Source organism: Globicephala melas, chromosome 3 (genome assembly GCF_963455315.2).
Source record: "Globicephala melas chromosome 3, mGloMel1.2, whole genome shotgun sequence".
NCBI classification, from domain to species: Eukaryota; Metazoa; Chordata; class Mammalia; order Artiodactyla; family Delphinidae; genus Globicephala; species Globicephala melas.
In genome coordinates, this window is record NC_083316.1 from 108,585,276 (window position 1) to 108,610,805 (window position 25,530).

The following is a 25,530-nucleotide window of genomic DNA, read 5'->3' on the forward strand; positions in this document are numbered from 1 at the left end:
TGGAGCAGTGATATGATAAACTGTACTTCCAAAGAGGGCTACAATGATATGTCTTATCCCATATGCTCTTTTGCAATGAGACCTTGTCACTCCCTCATCAAAAGTAGGAATCTAGGTGCCCTCTGCATGGATCTGGGTTGGTCCTGTGATTTGTTCTGACCCAAAGAATGTGCCAGAAGTGAGGCCGTGTAACTTCTAAGATTCAAATACCCTGAGAGCACCAATGTTGTGAGGAAGCCCAAAATAGCCTCATTGAAAGAGAAAGGCCACATGAAACAGCACCAAGGAACCGGATATGTGATTCCTTCTTAGACCAGACCAGCTACCAGCTGAATAGAACTAAGAGAATGATCCAAGTCGAGGTTCTGTGGGGCAAAAGAAACAACCTCCTAGCCAAAACTTTCTGAGTTGAGGTCAGAAACAGAGTCCTGGAAAAAGTCTGGCTCATAGTGACCTCACTGAGCCTGCAGACCCACCTAATAGTCTTGTCTCTCTCCACTCCCCAAGTTTATAACTAGAATTTTTTTTATCTGGCAGTTAGAATAACTCCCACAAAGGAACCTATGTGGTAAAAGCTGTCATAGTGGAAAAAGTCAAGTGGAAACCTCTGAAATTGCCCCATTCCCCAGAACAAGATAGTAAATAAAAGACAACATTGCTTTTCCAAAGAGGCAAAGAAGCCAAGACTAGGGCCGCCAGTAAAGGCTTAAAAGTATGCAGGGGTGACAGTCCTTCTCATGCATCATCTGCAAAAATCAGACGGATCCTAAAAAACGACTATAGACTGTCATACACTTAACCAAATTTTAGCTCTGGGCACAGCTGCAAGTCCCAGACATAATATTGTTGAAGGAATGATTAATTAAGCTTCAGGTATTGATTTGGTGAATGTATTCTTTTCCATTCCAGTTACTAAAGTAAAAAGTACAAGAAACAGTTGGCAGTTGTGCAGGACAATATTAACTTACAGTTTTGCCTAAGGGCTATTGCAACTTTCTCAGTCTCTACCATAATATAACTTGAAGCCATCTAGACCACCTAAGACATTACGTATGTATTTTGCTGACTGAACAGAATGAACAAGAGAATGAGCAAGGAGTGGCTGGTACCCTGGAGTCTTGGGTAACACACTTGAACTCCTGGAAGTGAGATATTAACTCTATGAGGGCTCAAAGACCTGCCACTTCAATGTTTTCGGGGGTGCAGTGTCAGAAGTATTACAAAACATCCCTTCAAAAGTAAAAGACAACTTTTGAGACTTCAGCTTTCATTCAAGATGGAATAAGAGGGATTGGACTTACCTTCCATCTAAAACAACTAAAAATCATAATAAATAAATGAAACATTTTTCAAGAGGTAAGACATTACGAAAAAAAGACAGTGGCATTTGAGAGAGGGGAAACGAATGAGGTGATTCATATAATTATCATACCTTACTACCTGGTTGTATCTTGAGAAGAAGTAGCTGGCCACCTGCAGAGTAGAAGGTAGCTCAAGTTTGCAGAGCCAGACAGAGAGAGCGCATACTACACAGAAAGAAAGAATGTTCTGAAAACCTACAGAAGGTCTCACTTGAGTCTAGTTTGAGTACTGATCTTTCCATGTACATGAAGAAATACCTCAACTCAGGGAAAGAACCATCTGAAAGGATTAGAGTAGTGGTCCTCAATCAAGACTGATTTTGCCCCCTGGGTGACATAGTGATATCTGGAGACATTTGGGGTTGTCATAATTTTCAGAGGGGAAGGCGGGGCACTACTAGCATCACGTGACTATAAGCCAGAGATGCTGCTAAATATCCTATGATGCCCAAGACAAGGCCCCAGAATAAAGGATTCTCTGGGCCAAAACATCAACAGTTCTGAGGTTTAAACTTCTTGGATTAAAGGGAACAATACCCAAAACTCACACAGGGACCAGAAGAGTTACTATTCCCACCAGGGAGAGTGGAAATATCTCATAATTCAGAATGCATTTAGTAGAGTACTCAAAAGCCTTTGGATTCAGTACTGGGCAAAATTAACACTGCACTAAATGCTACTCTGGTGCTACGTAGCATAGCTCAAAAGAGAGCCCCAAAGGGTCATGAGATTTCCAAATTACCTGTGTCCCAGAAGAATATTTACAGGAAATAAAATATACCCAGCACATAAAAAAGTAAAATTCACAATCTCTGGTACTCCATTAAAAATCACCAGGCATGAAAAGAAACAGGAAAAATGACCCATAAGGAGGAGAGAAAAAATCAAAACCAACTCAGTAATTACCAGATAACAGAATTAATACAAAAAGATATTTAAAAACTTACTGAAACTATATTCCATATGTTCAAGAAAATATAGAAAAGATTAACTATATAAGAAGGGACACTAAAAAAAAATTCCAGAGATGAAAACAACACTGAGATGTAAAATACACTGGATGGGATAAGTGACACATTAAGACACTGTAGAAGAAAAGATTTAAAAACTTAAAGACACAAAAATAGAAATAAAAAATAAAATACATGGGGAAAGGAGATCAAGATGGTGGAGTAGGAGGATTCAGAGCTCACCTCCCCCAATGAACACATCAAAAATACATCTATTGTACATGTGGGGCAACTCTCACTGAAAACAAACTGGAGACTGGCAGAAAGGCTCTTATACAACCAAGGCTGTAACGAAAGATCCACATGAAATCAGGTAAGAAAAGAGGAGAAGCAATCAGGTGAGGACCTGTGCCCCTAGGAGGGGATACAGCAGAGGAGGGGGACTGCATGGGCTCAGAGACCCTCCCCAAACAGTGAGGGGTGTGAACCACATATTAGGAAACCCAGCCCTGGGGTCCAACACCAGAAAGATAAGTCCTCTTCTTGGCTGACTTGAAGACCAGTGGGACTAGCTGGGGCTGAGAGAAATCTAGACGTTGCTAGTGAAGAGCACCCACGTGCTTGGTTTCTCTCAAAACAGGGTGGAGAAAGCAACTGAAAATGCCAGGTACTTTAGCTGGCTTCCTGCATCTGCCCAAACGTGCACCCTGGCTCATGCTGAGGGCCGCTTCAGCCCCTCTTGCTCCATGGCACAGCTCCCCACTAGGGTGAAGGCTGCCATAGCCAAGTAGAGTAGACAGCTGTGGCAGACAGAGCCAGCCCAGACCCAGCACTGCATCTGAATGGGGTGAGGGCAACCATTACTGGCATTCGTGGGGACAGCAGATCAGAAGCAGTCTGGAATTCCAGTGTGCTGGGACTGCCCCAGTGTGCACCTTGACCCACATCGACTGCCCACTCTGGCCTCTCATGGTCCAGCATTGCTACCCTCTGGGGTGAAAATGCCGAGGTTGCTGGGGGGGAGCACACACTTAGAGAAAATGGAACCAGCTCAGATCTAACCTTCAGGACTTCTGCTCTCGAACACTTGAAACTTGGGACAAGGATGCTGATTCCTGCCACTTGTATTTAACATAGTATTGGAAGTCCTAGTCACAGCAATCAGACAAGAAAAAAAGACATAAAAGGCATCTAAATTGGAAGAGAAGAAAAACTGTCACTATCTGCAGATGATGTCATATTTTATATAGAAAACTCTATAAAATTTCCACCAAAAAAACTATTAGAATAAATGAATTCAATAAAGTTGCAGAATATAAGATTAATATACAGAAATATGTGGCTTTTCTATACACTCATAATGATGAACTATCAGAAAGAGAAAGCAAGGAAACAATTGCATTTGAAACTGCATGAAAAGAATAAAATATATAGGAATAAACTTGACCAAGGAGGTGAAAGATCCATATGCTGAAAACTATAAAACACTGATAAAGGAAACTGAAGATGATACAAAGAAATGGAAAGATATCCTGTGCTCATGGACTGGAAGAATTAATATTGTTAAAATGTCCATACTGGGCTTCCCTGGTGGCGCAGTGGTTGAGAGTCCGCCTGCCGATGCAAGGGACACGGGTTTGTGCCCCGGTCCGGGAAGATCCCACGTGCCACACAGCGGCTAGGCCCGTGAGCCATGGCCGCTGAGCCTGCGCGTCCGGAGCCTGTGCTCTGCAATGGGAGAGGCCACAACAGTGAGAGGCCCGCATACCGCAAAAAAAAAAAAAAAAAAAAAAAAAGTCCATACTGCCCAAAGCAATCTACAGATTTAATACAATCCCTATCAAAATACCCATGACATTTTTCACAGAACTAGAACAAATAATCCTAAAACTTATATGGAACCACAAAAGAACCTGAATAGCCAAAGCAACCTTGAGAAAAAAGAACAAAGCTTGAGGTATCATGCTCCCTCACTTCAGACTATACTATAAAGTAACAGTAATCAAAACAGGATGATACTGGCTCAAAAAAAGGACACATAGATCAATGAAATGGAATAGAGAGCCCAAAAATAAACCCACATACCTATGGTCAATTAATCTAAGTTAAAGGGGGCAAGAATATTCAATGGGGAAAAGACAATCTCTTCAGTAAGTCATGCTGGGAAAACTGGACAGCTACATGTAAAAGAATGAGATTAGGACATTTCCTCACACCATATACAAAAATAAACTCAAAATGGATTAAAGACCTAACTGTAATACCTGAAACCATAAACTCCTAGAAGAGAACATAGGCAGAACACTCTGACATAAATCACAGCAATATTTTTTTTTGTATCCTAAGGCAACAGAAACATAAGCAAAAATAAACAAATGGGACCTAATTAGACATAAGAGCTTTTGCACAGCAAAGGAAACCATCAACAAAACAAAAAGACAATTGACCGCTGAATGAGAGAAAATATCTACAAATGATATGACCAACAAGGTGTTAATATCCAAAATATATAAACAGCTCATGTAATTCAGTATCAAAGAAACAACCCAATGAGAAAATGGGCAGAAGAAAAAGACATGAAAGACATTTTTCCAAAGAAGATATACAGATGGCCAAGAGGCATATGAAAAGATGATCAGCATCACTAATCATCAGAGAAATGCAAGTCAAAACCATAATTATATACCACCTCACTCCTGTCAGAAAAGCTATCAGCAGAAAGATCACAAATAACAAATTCTGGCAAAGATGTGGGGAAAAGGGAGCCCTAGTAAGGAAAGGGAATATAAATTGGTGCAGCCACTATGGAAAACAGTATGGAGCTTCCTTCAAAAACTAAAAATAGAACTACCGTTAAGATCCAGCAATTCCACTTCTAGGCATACATCTGAAGAAAATTAAAACACTAATTCAAAGAGGTACATGCACCCAATGTTCATAGCAGCATTATTTACAACAGCCAAGATACAGAAGCAACTAAGTGTCCATCAACAGATGAATGGATAAAGAAGACGTAATATGCGTACGTATGTGTGCGCTCACACACACACACATATATACACACAATGGAATACTGCTCAGCCACGAAAAGGAATGAAATTTTGCCATTTGTAATAACATGGATGGACCTGGACAGTATTATGCTTAGTGAAATAAATCAGACAGAGAAAGACAAATACTGCATGTTATCACTTATATGTGGAATCTAAAAAGTAAAACAAATGAATACATATAACAAAACAGAAACAGACTCATGGATATAGAGAACAAACTACTTGTTACCAGTGGGGAGAGAGGCAAGATAGGGGTAGGAGATTAAAAGGTACAAACTACTAAATATAAAATAAATAAGATACAAAGGTACAGCACAGGGAATACAGCCAATATTTTATAATAACTTTAAATGGAGTATAATCTACAAAAATACTGAATTGCTATGTTGTATGTATGATCTAACACTGCATAATATTGTAAATCAACTATACTTCAATTAAAAATATAAATAAATAAAACACAGGTAGAAAATATGGAAAAAATATCAACAGAGCACAAAAATGTGAACAGTAGGACAGGCATCAACTTTAAGCAGGCCTAACAGAAGTATAACTGGAGTCACTGTGAAGAAAACAAAGAACAAAAAAACAATTTGGAGAATGGTGGAAAATCTTCCATATTTGATAAAAACTATAAACTTGCACATCCATGAAGCTCAACAAAACCCAAGCACAAGAAATATGAAATAAACAACAGCAAAGATCATAATCAAATTGCTTAAAAAAATGATAAAATTATAAAAGCAGCTAAAGAAGATAAATTACACAGCGAGATCATTAGAATACAGAATAGTCAGAAACAACGCAATCCAGACAACACTGTAGTAACACCTTTAAAGTCACAAAAGAAAAAAACTATCAATCTAGAATACTATTCCCAGAAAAATACCCTTCAAAGAGGAAGGCAAAATATTTTTCATATATACAAAGGTTGAGTCAATCACCAGCACACCTGCTCTATAAAAAATGTTAAAAGTCATTCATAAAAGAAGAACACAATACAAGATGGAAATCTGGAGCTACACAAAGGAATGAAGAAAAACTGGAAAATGGTAACTACATGGGTAAATATAAATCTTTTTTCTAATTATTTAAAAGACAATTGACTATTTAAAGAAACAGCAACGACACCAATGAATTATGAGGTTTATTTATGTGTGCAAGTAAAATGCATCACAACAGCACAAAGGCCAGGAGGTAAAAATGCAAGTATAGTATTGTAAGGTTCTTATATAAGAAATAGTATAATATCACTTGAAGGTTGATTGTGATAAGTTTAAGATGTATACTATAAACCTTAATAAATTTCACAGTTTGTAGATTCTTTTGGATTTTCTACATATACAGTAACATCTCCTGTGAACAAGACCACTAGTATTTCCTCCCCAATCTACGTATGTACATACTTTTTTTCCCCCCCTAGCTTTAATGCATGAGCTAGAACTTCCAAAACAGTGGTTGGTAGGTGTAGTCATATACTACAAACACAGCTGCTGGGGCCCCACCCTTTGAATTAAGAGTCATCATAACCTGGTCAGACACCCACAAAATGCCTATCCCATGGAAATGTGCTTGTTATTTTCTAACATCAAGACAATTTTGTTTTAGTGGCAAACAAGGTCTGAAAACTGGAAAGGTTATGTCTTGACAAACAGAATTAGAAATCCATAACTTGACCTGCCCAATGAGTGTAGGCTAGAGTCCAGGAGTCCCAGAATTTCCTGAGATCCTCAACTGAATTATGTCATATCATTTCCTCTGTTTTCAAGTCAGAGGACATCTCTGGTACATCACTGATGATGCCATGAATAGCTGACAAAGAATTAGGAATTCACTTTTCCATTTTAAAGTCTAAGTGAGAACATAATTTACAAGTTTTGAAATATACACATGGTTCTCCAGTTCTCTGCCTGAAGAAAGTCTGACAAAGTTGATGAACTATAGATTCTAAAAGTCCTTCAAATTATCTAAAAGTTTGCCCTTTATTTGTCTCCAATCTTTGACAATTTGGCCATTTTACACGCAGTTCTCCAACAGCATCTATAAATGGTGACTGCATGGATCTGAATAGAAGTATTAGGATTACTCCTATCCGGGGTTGGCAAACTTTTTCTATAAAGGGTCAGATAATAAATATTCTAGGTTTTCTGGGTCATATGGTTTTTGTCACAAGTACTAATCCACTTTGCCTTTGTAGCATGAAAACAACCAAAAAAAAAAAAAATGTAAATGAATGGGTGTGGGCACATTCCAATAAACCTTTATTTGCAAAATAGTTGGTAGGCTAATTTGGTTCCCAGGCAATACTCTGTCAACTCCTATTGCATATGGTCAAAATATCTAACAAAGAAGTCAAGCCATGAATAAACACCTCTTTAGCAAATACCTCAACTTATGAGTTTTGGTGGAAACTGAGTATATCAGATTTTCACTTTTCCAACCTTCCATAAAACTATGGCACAGGCAAATGACCCAAGCACTACCAATCACATATACTCATCATAAACTGTTAATCTAGTGATACCGAGAAGCAAGAACTATCCAGAATCCACTTTGGCAGCTAGTGGTTGAAGGGTCTGTGAACACATGCAGTGTACAGTATAGATGTTCAGCAGTGCAAGCTGTGTTCAGTGCTAGCAGCAGTAGTATCTTTACCAAATATGTGATAAAGAGTATGGATCATAGTTGTCTAGCCCCAAGTCTATTTCTCCAGCACTCCCAACAATTCTGTAGCTACCCACTATCCTTTTAATAAATTCCTTTTCTTTAAATTGACCAGAATTGGGTTCCGCTACGTGTAAGTAACAACCCTGAAAGACCTTTACAGTAGCACCATCAGCATCACTTGGGAACTCGGCAAAAAATGCAAATTCTCAGATTCCATCCCAGACCTAGTGAATCAGAATCTCTGGGAGTAAGACCTAGCTATCTGTGGTTTAATGAGCCCTACAGGTGGTTCTGATGCACAGAAAGTTTAGAACAAGTGGCTTATTGGTAGGATCTATGCCACTCGGGTTATCTGGCTGATAACCTATTAATGAGGAGGAACGCAAGCACTGAGAAGTCCAGTAAATCCTGGTCCCTCCAGTGCACCTGGTTTTAGGGTCACAAGATGTTAAGCATTTATGAAAGGACAGAAAATAATCTCCCAGAACAAAGGATGGTTGTAGTAGCAAACTGATTCTCTCATGTGATGTGAGTGGTTATGGTTTTGGTTTACGCAGGACAGCAAGTATTGATAGTTGTTGACTGTGTAATGCTGGTCTTAGAAAGGGGTTTCTTCGAAATTGAGTTATTTGCATTGAGGTGGATGGACCTACAGACTGTCATACAGAGTGAAGTAAGTCAGAAAGAGAAAAACAAATACCGTATGCTAACACATATATATGGAATCTTAAAAAAAAATGGTTCTGAAGAACCTATGGGCAGGACAGGAATAAAGACACAGACATAGACAATGGACTTGAGGACACGGGGAGGGGGAAGGGGAAGCTGGGACGAAATGAGAGTGTGGCATGGATATATATACAGTACCAAATGTGAAACGGATAGCTAGTGGGAAGCAGCCACAGAGCACAGGGAGATCAGCTCGGTGCTTTGTGACCACCTAGAGGGGTGGGATAGGGAGGGTGGGAGGGAGACGCAAGAGGGAGGGGATATGGGGATATATGTATACATATAGGTAATTCACTCTGTTATACAGCAGAAAGTAACACACCATTGTAAAGCAATTATACTCCAGTAAAGATGTTAAAAAAAAAAAAAGTGTTAATTCCTGCCTGGAAAAAAAAAAAAAAGAAACAGGTTTCTTGTGGTTTCTGTAACAATTATCTCTGAGACAGGCTAAAGGTACTGCACTATCTGTTAGGCTTTTGGTATGTCCAAGATCAATAAAAGCTATTATAGAAAGCCAAAACAAACAAACAACCCTGACAGAGGCAGACTGGAAATCTTGCAGATATTTCTTGGTAATAAAAAATTTAAATGCTATATTCAAAGTGACGTTAATTATTTAGTGTGCACTTGAAAGCTGTTCTACTCAACGTGAAAGAGGGAAATCATGAGCAAGATGAAAAAACTCAGAATTTATGACATTCCAGATCAGTAACACCTAGATCAGCCACTGGTTCTGTAACTACAAAATACTGCAGAAATTATCCAGGGGTATTAGAAGAACAAATACCAACTCAGGATTAGAGAATAAAAATAATAAGTTCTACTTGGGCAAAAAGAAGGTGAGGAAGCGGTGATGACTCAGCGCTTCCTAAAACATATCAGCCATACCCTCTCAGCCAGTCAGTTACATGAGTGAAGGTAAGCTGAGGTGGGGGAGACCACTGCCATCCTACAAACGGCCCTTCAAGTGATCCATACCTAATGCATTCACTGTAGGCATATTCTATGACTTTTCAATTTCACTGTTAAATGAAATATTCAATTCATATTTGCAGCTCTGTATGTATGAGGAATTAATAATTCTGCTAAGTATACACTTCTAATTAAGCACTTTGGGATTTCTAACCCCTTCGTCAACACTGTACCAAGCAGTACGCTTCTCTCAGCAACTCCATCTCTCAATTCGGCTGACTGCTGCTCTACACATGCTTATAAAACCAACCAAAACTTGGAAAACTCAAAGTGGAATGCTTAGAGCAATTCTGAATTTTTTGTTTCTCAAAGTTTAAAACTAGTTTATTTCTTACCTATGATAGGCTTAAGTCATCACATACAACTTTCAATACAACATCAAGTATCTAAAACACTCATTAACCAAGATATTTTACTCGTTATCCCAGCAATTTTAACAATTAAAAAACTCTCAGGATGGATCTCTATGGTTAGTACAGATTCAATCCCAAGATATACATATTCTGCAGCTGTAGTTGTATAATCAAAACTTATGCTGAAGAATCTTCCCCAAATTATCGTTAGGCTGCCTTCAGCCTAACAGTGTGGTTAAAAACTTGGACTGTGGAGACAGCTGTGTTTTCAAATTCTGCCTCTATCAGTTACTAACCACGTAACATTGGATAATTTGCTTAACATTTATTTTTTGTACAACAGGAATGACAAACTGCTTCCTTTTAAACATAAAATAAAATAATACCTATTAAATGTGTAGCATGGACACTATCACATGGTAACAAATGTGTATTATAAAATTACAAAACAAAGGTTAAATTATGTTCAGCAGACAATTAAAGCTATTTTAAAGATTTTCAACAATATCTCCAAGTTAACAAGCCCATACATTAAACACAGAACTCCATTCCATTGGTTTTATCATCCGTGAAGGTGTAAATATATTCTGCAAAATGGCAATAAAGGGCTATATAACACCTACCACACCTGGAGCCCAGACCATGGATTCTAAATACCATTTCCTACTAAAAGGAACCCAGGTTCCTCAGATATTCGGTTGGCCAAAAAGTTCCTTCGGCTTTTAAGTAAAAATAAAATACACATTTTTCATTTTCACCAAGAACTTTGTTGAACTATGTATTCACTGTTTTGTTCCACTGCCTTCTGCCATTTTTCAGGCAACTTCATAATTCCATCTTCCCAAAACTTTTTATCTTTTTGAGCAAAGAACTGTTCCAGGTGCCTTTTACAGTCTTCCAGGAAATGGAAATTTTTTCCATTAAGAGAATTTTGTAAAGACCGAAATAAATGGAAATCTGAAGGTGCCATGTCTGGTGAACACGGCAGATGAATCAGAACTTCCCAGCCAAGCTGTAACAGTTCTTGCCTGGTCATAAAAAAAATCATGTGGTCTCGTGGTATCCTGATGGAAGATAATGCGCTTTCTGTTGACTAATTCTGGATGCTTTTCGTCGAGTGCCGCTTTCAGTTGGTCTAACTGGGAGCAGTACTTGTTGGAATTTCTGGTTTCCTGGAAGGAGCTCATAAGAGAGGACTCCCTTCCAATCCCACCATATGCACAACATCACCTTCTTTGGATGAAGATCAGCCTCTGGTGTGGTTGGTGGTGGTTCATTTAGCTTGCCCCATGATCTCTTCTGCTCCACATTATTGTACAGTATCCGCTTTTCATCTCCCATCACAATTTGTTTTAAAAACGGAACATTTTCATTATGTTTAAGTAGAGAAGCGCATACGGTAATACAGTCAAGAAGATTTTTTTCGCTTAACTTATATGTGGAACATCAAAGTGATTCACATAACCAAGCTGGTGCAAATGATTTTCAGTGCTTAAGATCTGGATATCTTGAATATGTCGGCTATCTCCAGCATGGTATAACGTTGATTGTTCGCAATTAATGTCTCGATTTGATCGCTATCAACTTCAATTGGTCTACCTGACCGTGGAGCATCGTCCAGCAAGAAATCTCCAGCACCAAACTTCGCAAACCACTTTTGACATGTTCGATCAGCCACAGCACCTTCTCCATACACTGCACAAATCTTTTTTTGTGTTTCAGTTGTGTTTTTACCTTTCTTTAAATAATAAAAGCATGATATGCCAAAAAAGTTGTTTTCTTCCATCTTCAATATTAAAATGGCTACACAAAAATTCACCAATTTTGATGTCTTTTTAAAAATGCACGCTGACATGACAGCTATCACAATACAATCTAACAAAATTGTTTCACATGAAGATAAAGACAACTAAGCGAGCCATCTTACGGAAAACACCGAACGAACTTTTTGGCCAATCCCATAAACAGCTGATTTCAGTAGTAGAGCAAGAAAAGTAAAAGCCTGGAACACCTTTTTGGGCCAGAAAGTAAAGTATTACTTAAAGACTACTGGCTCACGCCAAAAGCAGCTGACTTAGAAAGGGCTCCCAGTGGCTAAAGTTGGGGCAACCTAAGAATCAAAAAGAACAATGACAATATTAAAAATACAAAAATAATCCTTGAATTCAGTGATTTTTTTTTTAGAGAAAGAGGAGAGGGGCAAGTGGGGAAAGTTCTTCTATACAGAATACCAGCTAATTAATGGAGAAGTAATAAACAACCTACACTTTCTACTGCACACTGAACACTTTCACCTGGGTGACTCCTCAGCAACTCAAGTGCAAATATCCAAAGTTAAACTGATTATCTGCATCCCTAGCTGTGTCTTGCTCCTCGGTTCCCTGATTTAGGTGACAGTACTCACCTTCAATGGCTCTGGTAGGAAATCTATCAATCCTACTTTCTAAACATCTCTGCTCACCATCTCAACTGGAGCAATTTAGGGATTCATTATTTCTTACTGGATAACAGAAAACAGCCTTCTTGCCTCTAGTCTGGCCCCCTGTAATCCATTCTTCAGAGTGCTGCCAGAGTGATCTTTCTAAAAAGAAAATGCAAACTCCTTAACAAGGAGAACACAGCCCTTCATGTTCTGGATCCTGACCATGCCTGCAGCCTCACCTATTTTACTACTTATTCTTGTCCCAATGTTCCAGCTACGCAGGCAACTTGCATGTTCATACCAAGCTCATCTTGTGGCCTTGGAAAATGCTGTTCCCTTTTCAGGAAACACACATTGTTCCTTCTTCACCTAACTTTTATATATTCAAATCTATACTCATGTCAGGGTTCCCTTTTCTAAAACAATTTGAATGACACCTACCTACCCTTTACTCCTGTCTCCCAACAGCCCTCCTACAAAACTCCTGAGCACCTGATATGTGCAACTATCACAGTACTTAACCAGGCTGTATTTTGTCTGTGTACTTGCCCATCTCCTCCCCTAAGAACTTTAATCTTTTATCCCTAGCACTTAAAAACAGGACTTTAAAAATATTTACCACACATTCATCAGGCAGTCTTCCACAAAAAAAGCATGCATTCAACTCTGCCTCAGAGAGTCATTTAAGGAGCTCATAAGCAATCCAAACTTCAGTTGCCACTTATAAACTCTTTTCTAAAAAATATACTATGATGAAGCCTTCTCGTATTAAATGAATGCTTTTAAGAAACCAAACTAGAACAGGCTACCATCCTCTGAAAACAAGTTATAAAACAGAATGGTATATAAAAAAAAATCACATATCAAGCACACCTGTTTTCATTCTACACAAAACTTGAGAATTATAAACTTCCATTAAATTGACACAGGCACCTTAAAGTATTATACTTCATATAGTACAGTCACAATTAAATGAGAGACATTTATTTAGGAAAATATTAGGTCTCTATATAGATGTCAGTAAAAAAAACACAGTTCAAAGCTTAAAATGTAACCTAAAGTTCACTGATAAAGAGAAAGCAGTGGGGCACTACTGGACTGAGGAAGTGACTGATGAATGATGTGACCTTGAGCAAGACATTTTACCTCTCTCAAGTTCAGTTCCTTTATCTGTATGCAACCCATTTCACTAGCTCTTGAACCATCAGCTAAAGTATTTTTGGAAGAGCTACATATACATACGTTCACAAATACATGCTAGGTGGTGCTGCTACTTCTGCTATGTACTAAGTATCCTGTCCAACGAGTCCCACTGCCTCTGCCACATGTCAAAGCCAGAAGCCCTAGGGCTGCCAAAATTTCAGTTTGGGGCAAAGTAGTGGAGAATGTCTGGTAGTACTGAACATCAAATGGGGGCTGCTTATGCCTCCATAACCTCAAGTTCTTAATAAAGTGGCTCATTCAGTTTTTATTTACAGCGAGACCTCAGTTTATACAGGCCAGTTCAAGGTAAAGCCAAATGATAACTACAATGTTACATAGCTCACAATCCTACATCCCTTTCAAAGAACATGACTTTGTCAGTCAAGTTCACCATGCCTGGCTGCTCCTCCTCTTTGCAGAATTCTCTCTCAGGGAAGATCCTCATCTCTCAAAAACAAGATTTTATGGTGTCTAAACTCCTGAATGGCCACAGTTTTTTTTCTCAAGTTGGGAATCTCCAATACATGTAAAATGAGGTGTCATGCAAAAGAACCGTCTAATAAAGGCCCCATCCAGATCTAGTATTCCCTTTCTATACAGTTTAGCTTACAAATGAAGGTCAGAGGGGCCCAGAAGCAAAAATAAGTTCTCTTATTTTCCAAGGAACCCTCTGAATGTGCATCTGCTGTGGAAAAGCACAACAGAATCTTTGTTCTGCCACCCTCAAGGATGCACACAGTGACTCACTCAAAAACGACTCCAAGTACAATGGTGCATTTTCGCCAATTAAGAAAAAATCTCTACAAGTGTACACTTAAAAACCAATACTCTAAATTCTGAAATAGATTAACAAATAATTACAAGAATACTAAAGTTTACATTCTTTCAGTCCAAGTTCCCTCTTTAACTTTTGGTAACAAAAATAAGCTATTTTTTGTTTGTTTTTTAACAAAACCCTTTTCTGGATTGTGAATAGGCAATTACATTAACATCTAGCTGAGCATGAAATATTTGCCCAGCAGAAGTTTTAAGCCACCTGGTTAAAAACACATGAAAAGTTAAAACTGGCATTGCAGTTAAAACTGGAAATGTGTTTCAAAGCCATATAAAAAAGAAGTTCCTGTTTCAAGGTATGACTTAAGTTCCTCTCTCTGAACTGTCTCTGAAGAACTGCCAGGTAAAACACATAGTTTCTTTATGGTAATTGTACATTATTCTTATTTTAATAAGAGGATATTAATGGCAAATTTTGCCATTGTGCCAAACTTCATCAGTCTTTTTTCCCCAGCACTTCAAGTATCAGACCAACAAAAATCACTACTAGAAAAATAGGGGAACAGTATTTTTCAGATTCCTTTTCTCTTTAAAGTCATTTGCGCTACAAATATTTGGCTACCTACTATGTAACAAGTATTGCATGATGGAAACTGGGAGATAAGGAAATAGTCACTGTCTTCAAGGAGCTTACAGTCCAGCCAGAGAGACAAACATGCCAGTAATCATAACACAGTACAGTAACTGCTATGGCAGAGGAAGAGACACAGAGAAGGAGTGGAAGATGAGATTTCAGTGAGGAGTCTGGATTTGTCAAATGAGAGGATGGTGTTCTAGACAAAGGAAATAGCAAACTAATATGTATGGCTACATTTATTGAGTGCTCATTATGACTGGTACTTTGCTAAATAAATACTTACATATATTATCTTATTCAGTCCACGTAACAATCCCCCAAAGATATTCAATCTTAAAGTTAGGTAACTTTCCTAGGGTCACTCAAATTCTCAGTGCTAGAGCCCAGATCTGAAGTAGGCTTGTCCAAATCCAAATCCAAATTCCAGGGCCCTAAACACTTTCCCACCCTATATAAAGCACACAGAAAGAATATGGCACAATGGACAATGCTTCTAATCTCTGTCTATATATTAGAATTACTTAAGGAGCCTTCTATAAATACCAATGCTTGATACTCCATTCCAGAAGGTTCTAATTCAAGAAATGAAGGGTGGGCCTGGGCATTAAAAAAAAAATTCCCCAGGTTGAAAACATATGTAGCCCAGGTTGAAAAGTACTGTGTTAGGATATTTACATTTCTCTAATAATTAGTGATATTGAGCATCTTTTCATGTGTTTGTTGGCCATCTCTATGTCTTCCTTGGAGAAATGTCTATTTAGGTCTTCCGCCCATTTTTTCAGTGGGTTGTTTTTTGATATTGCGCTGCATGAGCTGTTTGTATATTTTGGAGATTATTCCCTTGCCGGTCTCTTTGTTTGCCAATATTTTCTCCCATTCTGAGGGTTGTCTTTTCATTTCGTTTATGGTTTCCTTTGCTGTGAAAAAGCTTTTAAGTTTAATTAGGTCCCATTTATTTTTTTTTAATTTTCATTACTCTAGGAGGTGGGTCAAAAAGGTCTTGCTGCGATTTATGTCAAAGAATGTTCTGCCTATGTTTTCCTCTAAGAGTTTTATAGTGTCCGGCCTTACATTTGGGTCTTTAATCCATTTTAATTTTATTTTTGTGTACGGTGTTAGGGAGTGTTCTAATTTCGTACTTTTACATGTAGCTGTCCAGTTTTCCCAGCACGACTTATAGAAGAGATTATCTTTTCTCCATTGTATATTCTTGCCTCCTTTGTCATAGATTAGGTGACCATAGGTGCGTGGGTTTATCTCTGGACTTTCTATCCTTTTCTATTGATCTAAACTACTATGAGGTATCACCTCACACCAGGCAGAATGGCCATCATCAAAAAATCTACAAACAATAAATGCTGGAGAGGGTGTGGAGAAAAGGGAACCCTTCTATACCATTGGTGGGAATGTAAATTGGTACAGCCACTATGGAGAACAGTATGGCGGCTCCTTAAAAACTAAAAATAGAACTACCATATTACGCAGCAATCCCACTCCTGGGCATATACCCGGAGAAAACCTTAATTCAAAAAGATACAGAAGATGTGGTACATACATACAATGGAATATTACTCAGCCATAAAAATGAACGAAATAGTGCCATTTCCAGAGATGTGGATAGACCTAGAGACTGTCATACAGAGTAAGTCAGAAAGAGAAAAACAAATATCGTATAATATCGCTTATATGTGGAACCTAGAAAAATGGTACAGATGAACTTATTTGCAAAGCAGAAGTAGAGACACGGATGTAGAGAACAAACTTGTGGATACGAAGGGGGGAAGGGGGAGGGTAGGATGAACTGGGATATTGGGATTGACATACATACACTACTATGTATAAAACAGATAACTAATGAGAACCTACTATATAGCACTGGGAACTCTACCCAATGCTCTGTGGTTACCTAAATGGGAAGGAAATCTAAAACAGAGGGGATATATGTATACATATAACTGATTCACTTCGCTATACAGTAGAAACACAACACTGTAAAGCAACTTTACTCCAATAAAAAATTTTTTTTAAAAAGTACTGTGTTAGGATATTTATATAAGTAGTTTAAAATGCATGTGTTTGGGGGTGGGGGTCGATAAGGCAGAAGATAATGGAGGACTTCACATCTTTCCCATTCCCCTCAGAGCCAAACTCACAAACAGTAAACTTACTGCCTTCACTTTCTTGGGTCTGATTCTCACTTTAATCCACTGCAGTCAGGCTCTGTATTCAGTCCACTGAAACCATTCTGATGGATGCAACCCGAAGAATTTATGAGTCCTCACCTTGCTTGAACTCTCTATAGTACCTGATATTAATGATTAGGGATTTCTCTATGAAATGTCCTCCTGTAACACCACTTTTCTGTTCTCCTTCTACCTCTATAAACAATTTCTTTTCATTCTCTTTGACCGTTTTCTTTTCCTTCCCTGATCCCTTTAATATTAGAGCACCCAAAGGGTCTGCCCTTCTATTCTCACTTAGTTTTCTCACTCTGAGTATTCCTACCAATCCCATGACTTCACCTATGACCCATACGCTGTAGACTGTCAGACCAACTCAGACCCATAACCTGGTTTGACCTGAAGCTCCAAATGCTTACTGAACATTTCTATCTGTGTCTCCTGTAGAGAGCCTCAAACCCTTTCCAAAACTGAACTCTCTTTCTAGCCTAATTCTGCTCTTTAATAACGTACTCTTATACACAGTTACTCAAACGAGAAATTCAGAAATTATCTGAACTTTTGCATTACTCTGAACAGACCCAACCCAAGTCTGTCCCAACAAGCAAAAGACAGAAAAGTTTTGCCAGATTTGCCCCAGAGCTATTGCAGACACTTGAGAAGAATATAAGGACAGAGTATATCTTTGCCTCAAGTGCAGCATTTGGGGTTTGAGGCAGTTACCACAAGAGTAGGCTTGGACAGAATGAGGTGGCCAATCCAAAAGGGTAGGTGAGTCACGGTATAAAAAAGGATAAGTACATGAAGATCAAGGAAAGCCAAGAGAGGAGCTTCAAAGTCCAGTCCAGAGATAAAATGCAAAGAACCAAGATAGTTTCATAGTCCCCTTGGTTGCTGTAAAGAATACACACTGTATGATTCCACTCAAATGAAATTCAAAAACAGGCAGAACTAATTTATGGTGAAAGATGTCAGAACAGTTTCCTTTGGGAAAGCGTACTGATTGGGAGGGGCAAAGGGGGAGTTTCTGGAGTGCTGGTTATATTCTATATCATGATTTGCATGGTAGCTAAATATATTTGTGAAAATTAAGCTGGTTTATACGTAAAATCATGCGGACTTTACAGTATGTGTATTATAGTCAATTTCAAAGTTAAAAAAAAAAAAAAACTCTGGTGGGATGTACAAATTCCCGTTTCAACCAGTGACCATGTTGGGCCAATTTTACTTCCTCACTATTCCACTATCAAATATTCTGCTACCTTATTTCACTCCTGAACTACTGCATTTGTTTCCTATAACCAGATCCGTATCTCCTGATTTCCCGGTTATCCTGATATAATCATTAACAGTCTTGCCTTTCACACAGAAAAATATCGTGGTTTGGACAAAATGTTATTTGTTCATCCTACTGTAAACCACCCAGCCTCAAAGGTAGCCGGCCTGTGCCCTTCCCGACCCACCCCCTACCCCCCCCCCCACATCTTCAACAATGCCCACAGAGTAATCTTTGTAAAACTGATCTTATTTCTGGGCTTTAAACCCTCCAATAGTTCTCCTTTATTTACAACATCCAGTCCAAATCCCTGAAATTATCCAATCCTGCTATTATACCCAGCTTCAACATTTAACATCTACCACGATGTACAATCCCCTTACACACACAAACACCCCATACACTAACTAGCCCAGTGTTTTGCAACCTTTTTTCATTATCACATCCCTCCAAAGAGTATTTTTCATAATTGCCACCCCATCTCCAATTAAATATTAAGGAATAAGACTTTGTCTGGTAGGGATGAGTTTTGTGTAGATATTACTACACAAACCATAGTAATACCTAAGATTTTTTTTTCACTCCCCCCAGAAGACCTAATTTTTGTCCCTTTGGGGATGACATCATCCCCATTGGGAATGCATGCTCTAGCCTTACAGACTGGCTTCTTGTTCTACAAATGTACCTGGCTTGTCACCATTAGTGCCTTTGCTCCTGCTGCTCGCTGCCTGGAATGACCTCCCTTCTGGATATCATCCAGACAGCTACTCACGATATCTAAGCTTTAATTTAAGGCTCCTCCAAGAAGCTTGTCCTTTCCCCACTTGCAGTTGTAAAGTACCCTATCCATTCCTTTGTCACTAGTAACCTTAACATTTTACTAATGTTTTCATGTCAGTCTCCTAAGTCACTGAGGAATAGGGACCATGTCCAATTTCTCTCTACTACCTTGGCTTTTAGTATTGTGCCTAACATATCATCTGTTAACTGAATGGATAAATTAATGTTATCATCTGCATAAGGTAACCATACATCTCAATTTGCTGGAGACAGACCTTTAATCTGTTTTCCTGGTATAAATATTAACACACCTCTTTTAATTCTCAAAAATGATCTGGATGATAACGTATATTGCTAAGCTATCTAGGCAGTGGGAAATAATTAAATTCTGAGCAAGAATAGAAGATGATCAGACCCGAGTATTAGAAAGATCACTCTAGCAATAATATGACAATAAATAAAAAAACTCAAGCAAAACTTCAGGGGTGAAACGATAAAAGTGTGAACTAGGGTAGTACAACTGGATAGGAAGAGAGAGATTCAAGATGTAAAATCAAACAAGATTTAGTGACCAGTTAGATATAGAGAGGAAGACAGCAGGGGGAATCAAGAGTAAAAACACTAATTTCTGGATTGAGCAACTGGGGCAGTCACCAGCAGAATATTAAAGAGGAGGAATGATGATGGTTTCAATTTGAGACTAGTGATTGAAGAACCTGGAGGACAATTTACTGGTTAGATATATGAATCTTAAGGACATGGAAGGGGGCAACATGCGCTATACAGACCTAGGTGTCAGCCTATAAAAATTAACTGAAGTCACGGTGCAGAATGAGACCACCCAGGATGTACAAAATCAGCAATTCTAATGAACAGAAGTATTATCTTTTTAACATGAGGACTTTAAAAAATTAATTCTAAATTTTGTTCTCTTTAACATATTTATTGATCATTTAATATGCACAAAACATGGTATTAAGCACTTAGAGACAGAAATATAAGAGGAATAAGGTGTTCACTCCGAGGTAAAAAAGAAAGATTACAGAGAAAGAATGGCACTGAGGGTTTCCCTGGTGGCGCAGTGGCTGAGAGTCCGCCTGCCAATGCAGGGGACGCAGGTTCGTGCCCCGGTCCAGGAGGATCCCACATGCCGCGGAGCGGCTGGGCCCGTGAGCCATGGCCGCTGAGCCTGCGCGTCCGGCGCCTGTGCTCTGCGACGGGAGACGCCACAGTGGTGAGAGGCTTACTGCCAAAAAAAAAAAAAAAAAAAAAAAAGAATGGCAATGAATATGGACTGAGTTGAGAAAAAGCCAAATTCAAGGTCTCAGTTTTGACTGTGGCATCTTTAATTTTGGCATAACGACTCAAAATGAGTACCTTAACAGCTTTTCTTGCTTTAGAGCACTTAGCTTCCCCCAGAGTATTTAAGTCTAAAATTTTCCATTAAAAAAAAAAAAGATCTTTGTAAGGTGGGAAAGGAAATCAGAGAACTAGCTCAGGAAATATAATGTGCTGTGGAAGCTGAATCTACACAGTAGGAGAAATGGCCAGAAAAGTAAAAACTGTGTTAGAACACAGTTCTAAACGGCATACTTTACGAAAGTTTCCATTCTCAGTGTCTGGCTCACTAGGATTATGCTTGAGTTGATAGTTTCATGTAAGGACAACAGATGGGTCAAAATAAAAGAACCATTAATTTTGTCCCAGAAACAAACAGAAGAGTTCTTTATTCATTAATTATATGATGCAAACATCTGATTACAAGATTATAAGACACTGATTCTTATCTATTTGTATATTTTTTTATAATGCTTTGTACCCAGTATGTATTCAAGGAAAAATAAGCTGAATCAATGCTTTATCCCCTTCTATTACACACTTTATTGGCTTAGCTTCCAGGACAGCACCACTCTATCCTAGTTTTTCTTCTCCTGCACTGTTTGCTCCCATGCCTTCTCCTTTGCTGGTTTCTGCTCTTCTCCCCTGACCTTGTAGTGATCAAGTGCCCCAGGGCACTGTCTTTGGCCCTCTTCTATTCCCATGTACACTCACTACTTCGGTAATTTCACCTAGTCTCCTGACTTTCGACATTATCTGTAAGCTAATAACTATAAAATTTCTATTTCCAACCCAGTCTTCTCTTTAGAAATAATTATAAATTGTATACGCAACTCCTTACTTGACATTTCTAACAGACATTTCAAATGTGACATATTCAAAACTGAATTTCTGATCCACTCCCCTCCCCAAAACTACTCCTCCTGCAGCTTTCCCAGTCTCTTTTTTTTTTTTCTTTTTTTTTTGCGGTACGCGGGCCTCTCACTGCTGTGGCCTCTCCCGTTGCAGAGCACAGGCTCCGGACGCACAGCCTCAGCGGCCATGGCTCAAGGGCCCAGCCACTCCGCGGCATGTGGGATCTTCCCGGATCAGGGCACGAACCCGGGTCCCCTGCATCAGCAGGCGGACTCTCAACCACTGCGCCACCAGGGAAGCCCTTCCCAGTCTCTTTGATGGCAGCTCAAACTCTCTTCAATGGTAACTCCAACACTCCAGTTATTCGGCCCAAAAACCTTGAAATCATGTTCGATTTTTTTTCTTCCTCAAAGCACAATCTAATCCATTAGCAAATCCTGTTGGCTAAATCCTGTTTCCATAATTGATTACTACTCACCACCAGCATTACTATCACTTTACTCTGAGTTATGATCTCTTCCCTGCTTTAATGTGATAACCTCTAACTGATGTTCCTGTTTCTTTCTACCCTTGTTCCCACACAGTTTATTCTCAACCCAGCAAGCAGCCAGAGGATGCTTAAAAAACTAGGATAACATCGTTCCTCTGCTTCAAAACATTTTGGTGGAAAACAAAACCCTCTTTCACTCAAAGTAAAAGTCAAAGAATTTACAATTTAGAAAGTCCTGCATGATAAGCTCCATCCTACACCACCACTATCACCCCTCTGACTTCATCTCTTACCACTCTTCTCCAGTCACTCAGAGCTCCTTGCTATTCCTTGAATGCATCAGACACGTTCTCATCTTAGAACTTTTGCAATGACTATTCTACTTGGAAAGCTATTTCCCCATATATCCCCATGGCTAACTCTATCACATGAATTAGACTTTAATCAAAATTCATCTCAACCAAGACACCGACTACCTTAAATTGCACCCAGTCCTTGTCCCTTACTTCCAATTCCTTTATCCTGCTCTTTAACTAGCAATTATCAGCTAACATATTATGTAACATACTTGTTTATTGTATTTATCTGCCTACTCCCCTCTCTCTTCTGTTAGAATGTAAACACCAATAGGGCATGCCTGTTTTGTTCACTGATACATCCTAGTGCACAAAATAGTGCCTTGAACTGGTAAGCTTTCAACAAATAATTGTTGAGTGAATATATTTATAATAGACCCTTAAGAGTCCACTAAAAAGAATAAGGATCTTCTGAAAGCAGGCATGACCCTATGAGAATTTCATCAAATTATTTATCACAAATAGCTCAACACTAGGATTCAATTTATCACTTCTTTATTGATACTTCTGTACCCCGAACAAATTCTACACTCATTCAAAAGCACTGCCAATGATGGGACATCCCTGGCAGTCCAGGAGTTAGGACTCCACGCTTTCACTGCCAAGGGCCCGGGTTCAATCCCTGGTGGGGGAACTAAGATCCCACAAGCCACGTGGTGTGGAAATCAATCAACCAATAAATCAATAAATAAAAGTTTAAAAAGCACTGCCAGTGATTCAAGCAGTTAACAAGTTATGCTGCTAGATGTCAGCGCTCCAGTCTGTGTACTGTGGGCAGCTGTTTAGCATTTCCTTAAACAACGCTGCTGTTCCAGTAAAACAAGATAAAGTACTTACACAGCACACACTGGCCACCATAACTTTGTGAACAGTTTAGAAATTTTCCTAAAGCTCAAAAATAAGCAATTTCAAAGTAGGTAATTCTGTTATTAAAGAAAATTAGGATCTTCCCATTAAAATGTGAATTTATCATAAGTAATACTTAAAAGTAAAACCTACATTATACATTGTAAGCCTTGTATGATACTTTCTAATGATATTAAAACTATGGTAGATTCACCTGTTGAAAGTGAATGCTTTCAATTAACTCACAATTAACTCACAATGACCTCAAGAATTATCAGAGGAAAATTAAGACACATGGGATTACAAATGCAGGTCTTAAAAAGAGGACTGTGGAAAGTGGTAGAATTTGCTTTGTTTCTATGCAAAGATCAGGATTTCCAATAACAAAGTCTGACCCAGCAGCTACAATTACAGCTTGACTAATATCATGTCACAAAAGGTCAGCCCAAATTACTGAGACTTACTATGCAAAACATTATTAATCTGAAAAACACAAAAGTGACTTAGGAAGAACTAACCAAAGTACTTCATTTTATATATTGCAATTACACACAAGACAATCCAACAATCCATTCACATTGTTGTTAGTTTTTGCTTTTTGGTTTAGGAAACATACCACTTATTATGGATACTTATCCAAATCAAGGAAAACCTTCCCCCCCCCCCGCCCCCAATTTAAGCCTCTATAGGGATTGCCAAGGTTAACAGGTTTCAGTTATTTGCCCGAACACCAGCCTTCAGCTCAAGTGAAAATCATTTAACTCAATACAGCAGGTTTTGGATCCAAGCACAAAATACTGTAACATTTCCCAGCGACACACAAAAAACTACCTCCCCAGAACTTATCTTCAGATAGGCATAATTCTCCACCAGAATTCATCATCTGACTGGATGCAAAGTTTTAAACTGATCTTGAAAACTTTATCTTTCTTTAGGCAATTGAACAGCATTTCAAAGAACTTTAAGAGAAGTTATTTCTTAATAACACGGCTGTTATAGTTCACTTACAATTTTTCATAGTCTACCTATCTACGGGACAATCTCAGTCCGAGTCCCACATTTTACCCTGAGAAAATACGATTTAGTAATGGTGCTTTTTTTTTATCGAAAACACTGCGAAGTCACCGGCAAGGACGGGTGTGCGGGGAAGGCGGCACAGCGAGCGGGAAAGACGGTCGTCACCCGCCCGCGACAAGGGCCCGGGTCAGGGCCGGGGACTCAGAGAACAGACACCTTGGCAGCAGGTGCGAGGCTCTGACAAGGGGACAGTTGCCGCAAGTTTCGGACCGACCGAGGGATGCTGTCCGTTGGACACCGGGAGGCGCGCCGGGCCAGCTGGCCTTACCTCGGGCGTCCGCTCGGGCGGCTTCTTCTTCAGCGCCTGCCTGGCTCCGGGGTCCACGGGTGAGTTCATGGTCGCGGCCCCGGCCCCCGTGCTCCCCAGCCTGCCCTTAGCAGCCCACGCGACAGCCCATTCACCCTAGGTAGGGGGGCTACACTCTTTTCCCCCTCCCTTGAAGAAGGGAGCTCCAGACTGCGGCGGGGACCCCGCTTTGGCAAACAAGCCTTCGCACGGCCCGCCCAGGGCCTCAGCCCACGCGCGACTGGCCAGAGAAGCCCGCGCGGGGGCGGAGGAAAGGCGAGTGCGCGTGCGCAGCACGCGCAAGCGCGCAAACGGACGCCTAAGGGCGTGACTCTGCAATGACGTAAAAACTGGGGCGGTGCAGTGAAGCCTCCTCCAACCCTTCTTCGTGAGATTTGAAGAAACGTCGCGAGACATCACCCAAGCCCGTCACGGGATCCGCCTCGGAGGTGGGGTTTCCGCCGCACCAGTTTCCGGTGGGGGGGGGCTGAAAACCCGCTGTGACCTACTGAACGAGAATAGCGTGTTGGGGATCGAACCTGTGCGGCAGGTGTTCTGGGTGGAGAGTTCTGTTTGTGCCAAAATCCGGAAGCTCGGGGCATGGCCAAGCCCGGGGCGGAGCTCCAGGTCTGCAACTCCGACACCGCTCCCTGGGAGAACGTGCGGAAGTCGAAGCGGCCATTCGGCAAACAAGAAAGTTCATAGCTTCTCTTCCCTGTCTTCTAATAAAACGAATCTGTTGTGGAAGGGGCCCGCCGAGAAGTACCTGCCTTGTCTAAGACGGACGCCCTGACATCAGGGCAGAGGAACCGAAGTTTCGTGGCCTTGAGCAGGGGTGGGCAGCCACCGTGCCTGCAGCCAGCTCAAGAGTTACTGCTGGTTTGCGAAGTCAGTCTAGACTACGTTCACGTAACCAATGCCCAGG

At 39.8% G+C, this 25,530-nt stretch overlaps 1 protein-coding gene across 6 annotated transcripts in view; it reads right to left on the reverse strand.

The window, feature by feature from the left end:
- The window catches only part of RAPGEF6 (Rap guanine nucleotide exchange factor 6), a 217,805-nt gene extending 192,973 nt beyond the window's left edge, over positions 1 to 24,832 (reverse strand). For all 6 annotated transcript variants that reach the window (XM_030869701.2, XM_030869700.2, XM_030869706.2 and 3 more), the window contains exon 1: positions 24,588 to 24,832. In XM_030869701.2, coding sequence (XP_030725561.1) covers positions 24,588 to 24,656 — 69 coding nt within the window. In that variant the 5' untranslated portion in view covers positions 24,657 to 24,832. The remainder of the gene's footprint in view (positions 1 to 24,587) is intronic.
- Positions 24,833 to 25,530: the final 698 nt, after the last annotated feature.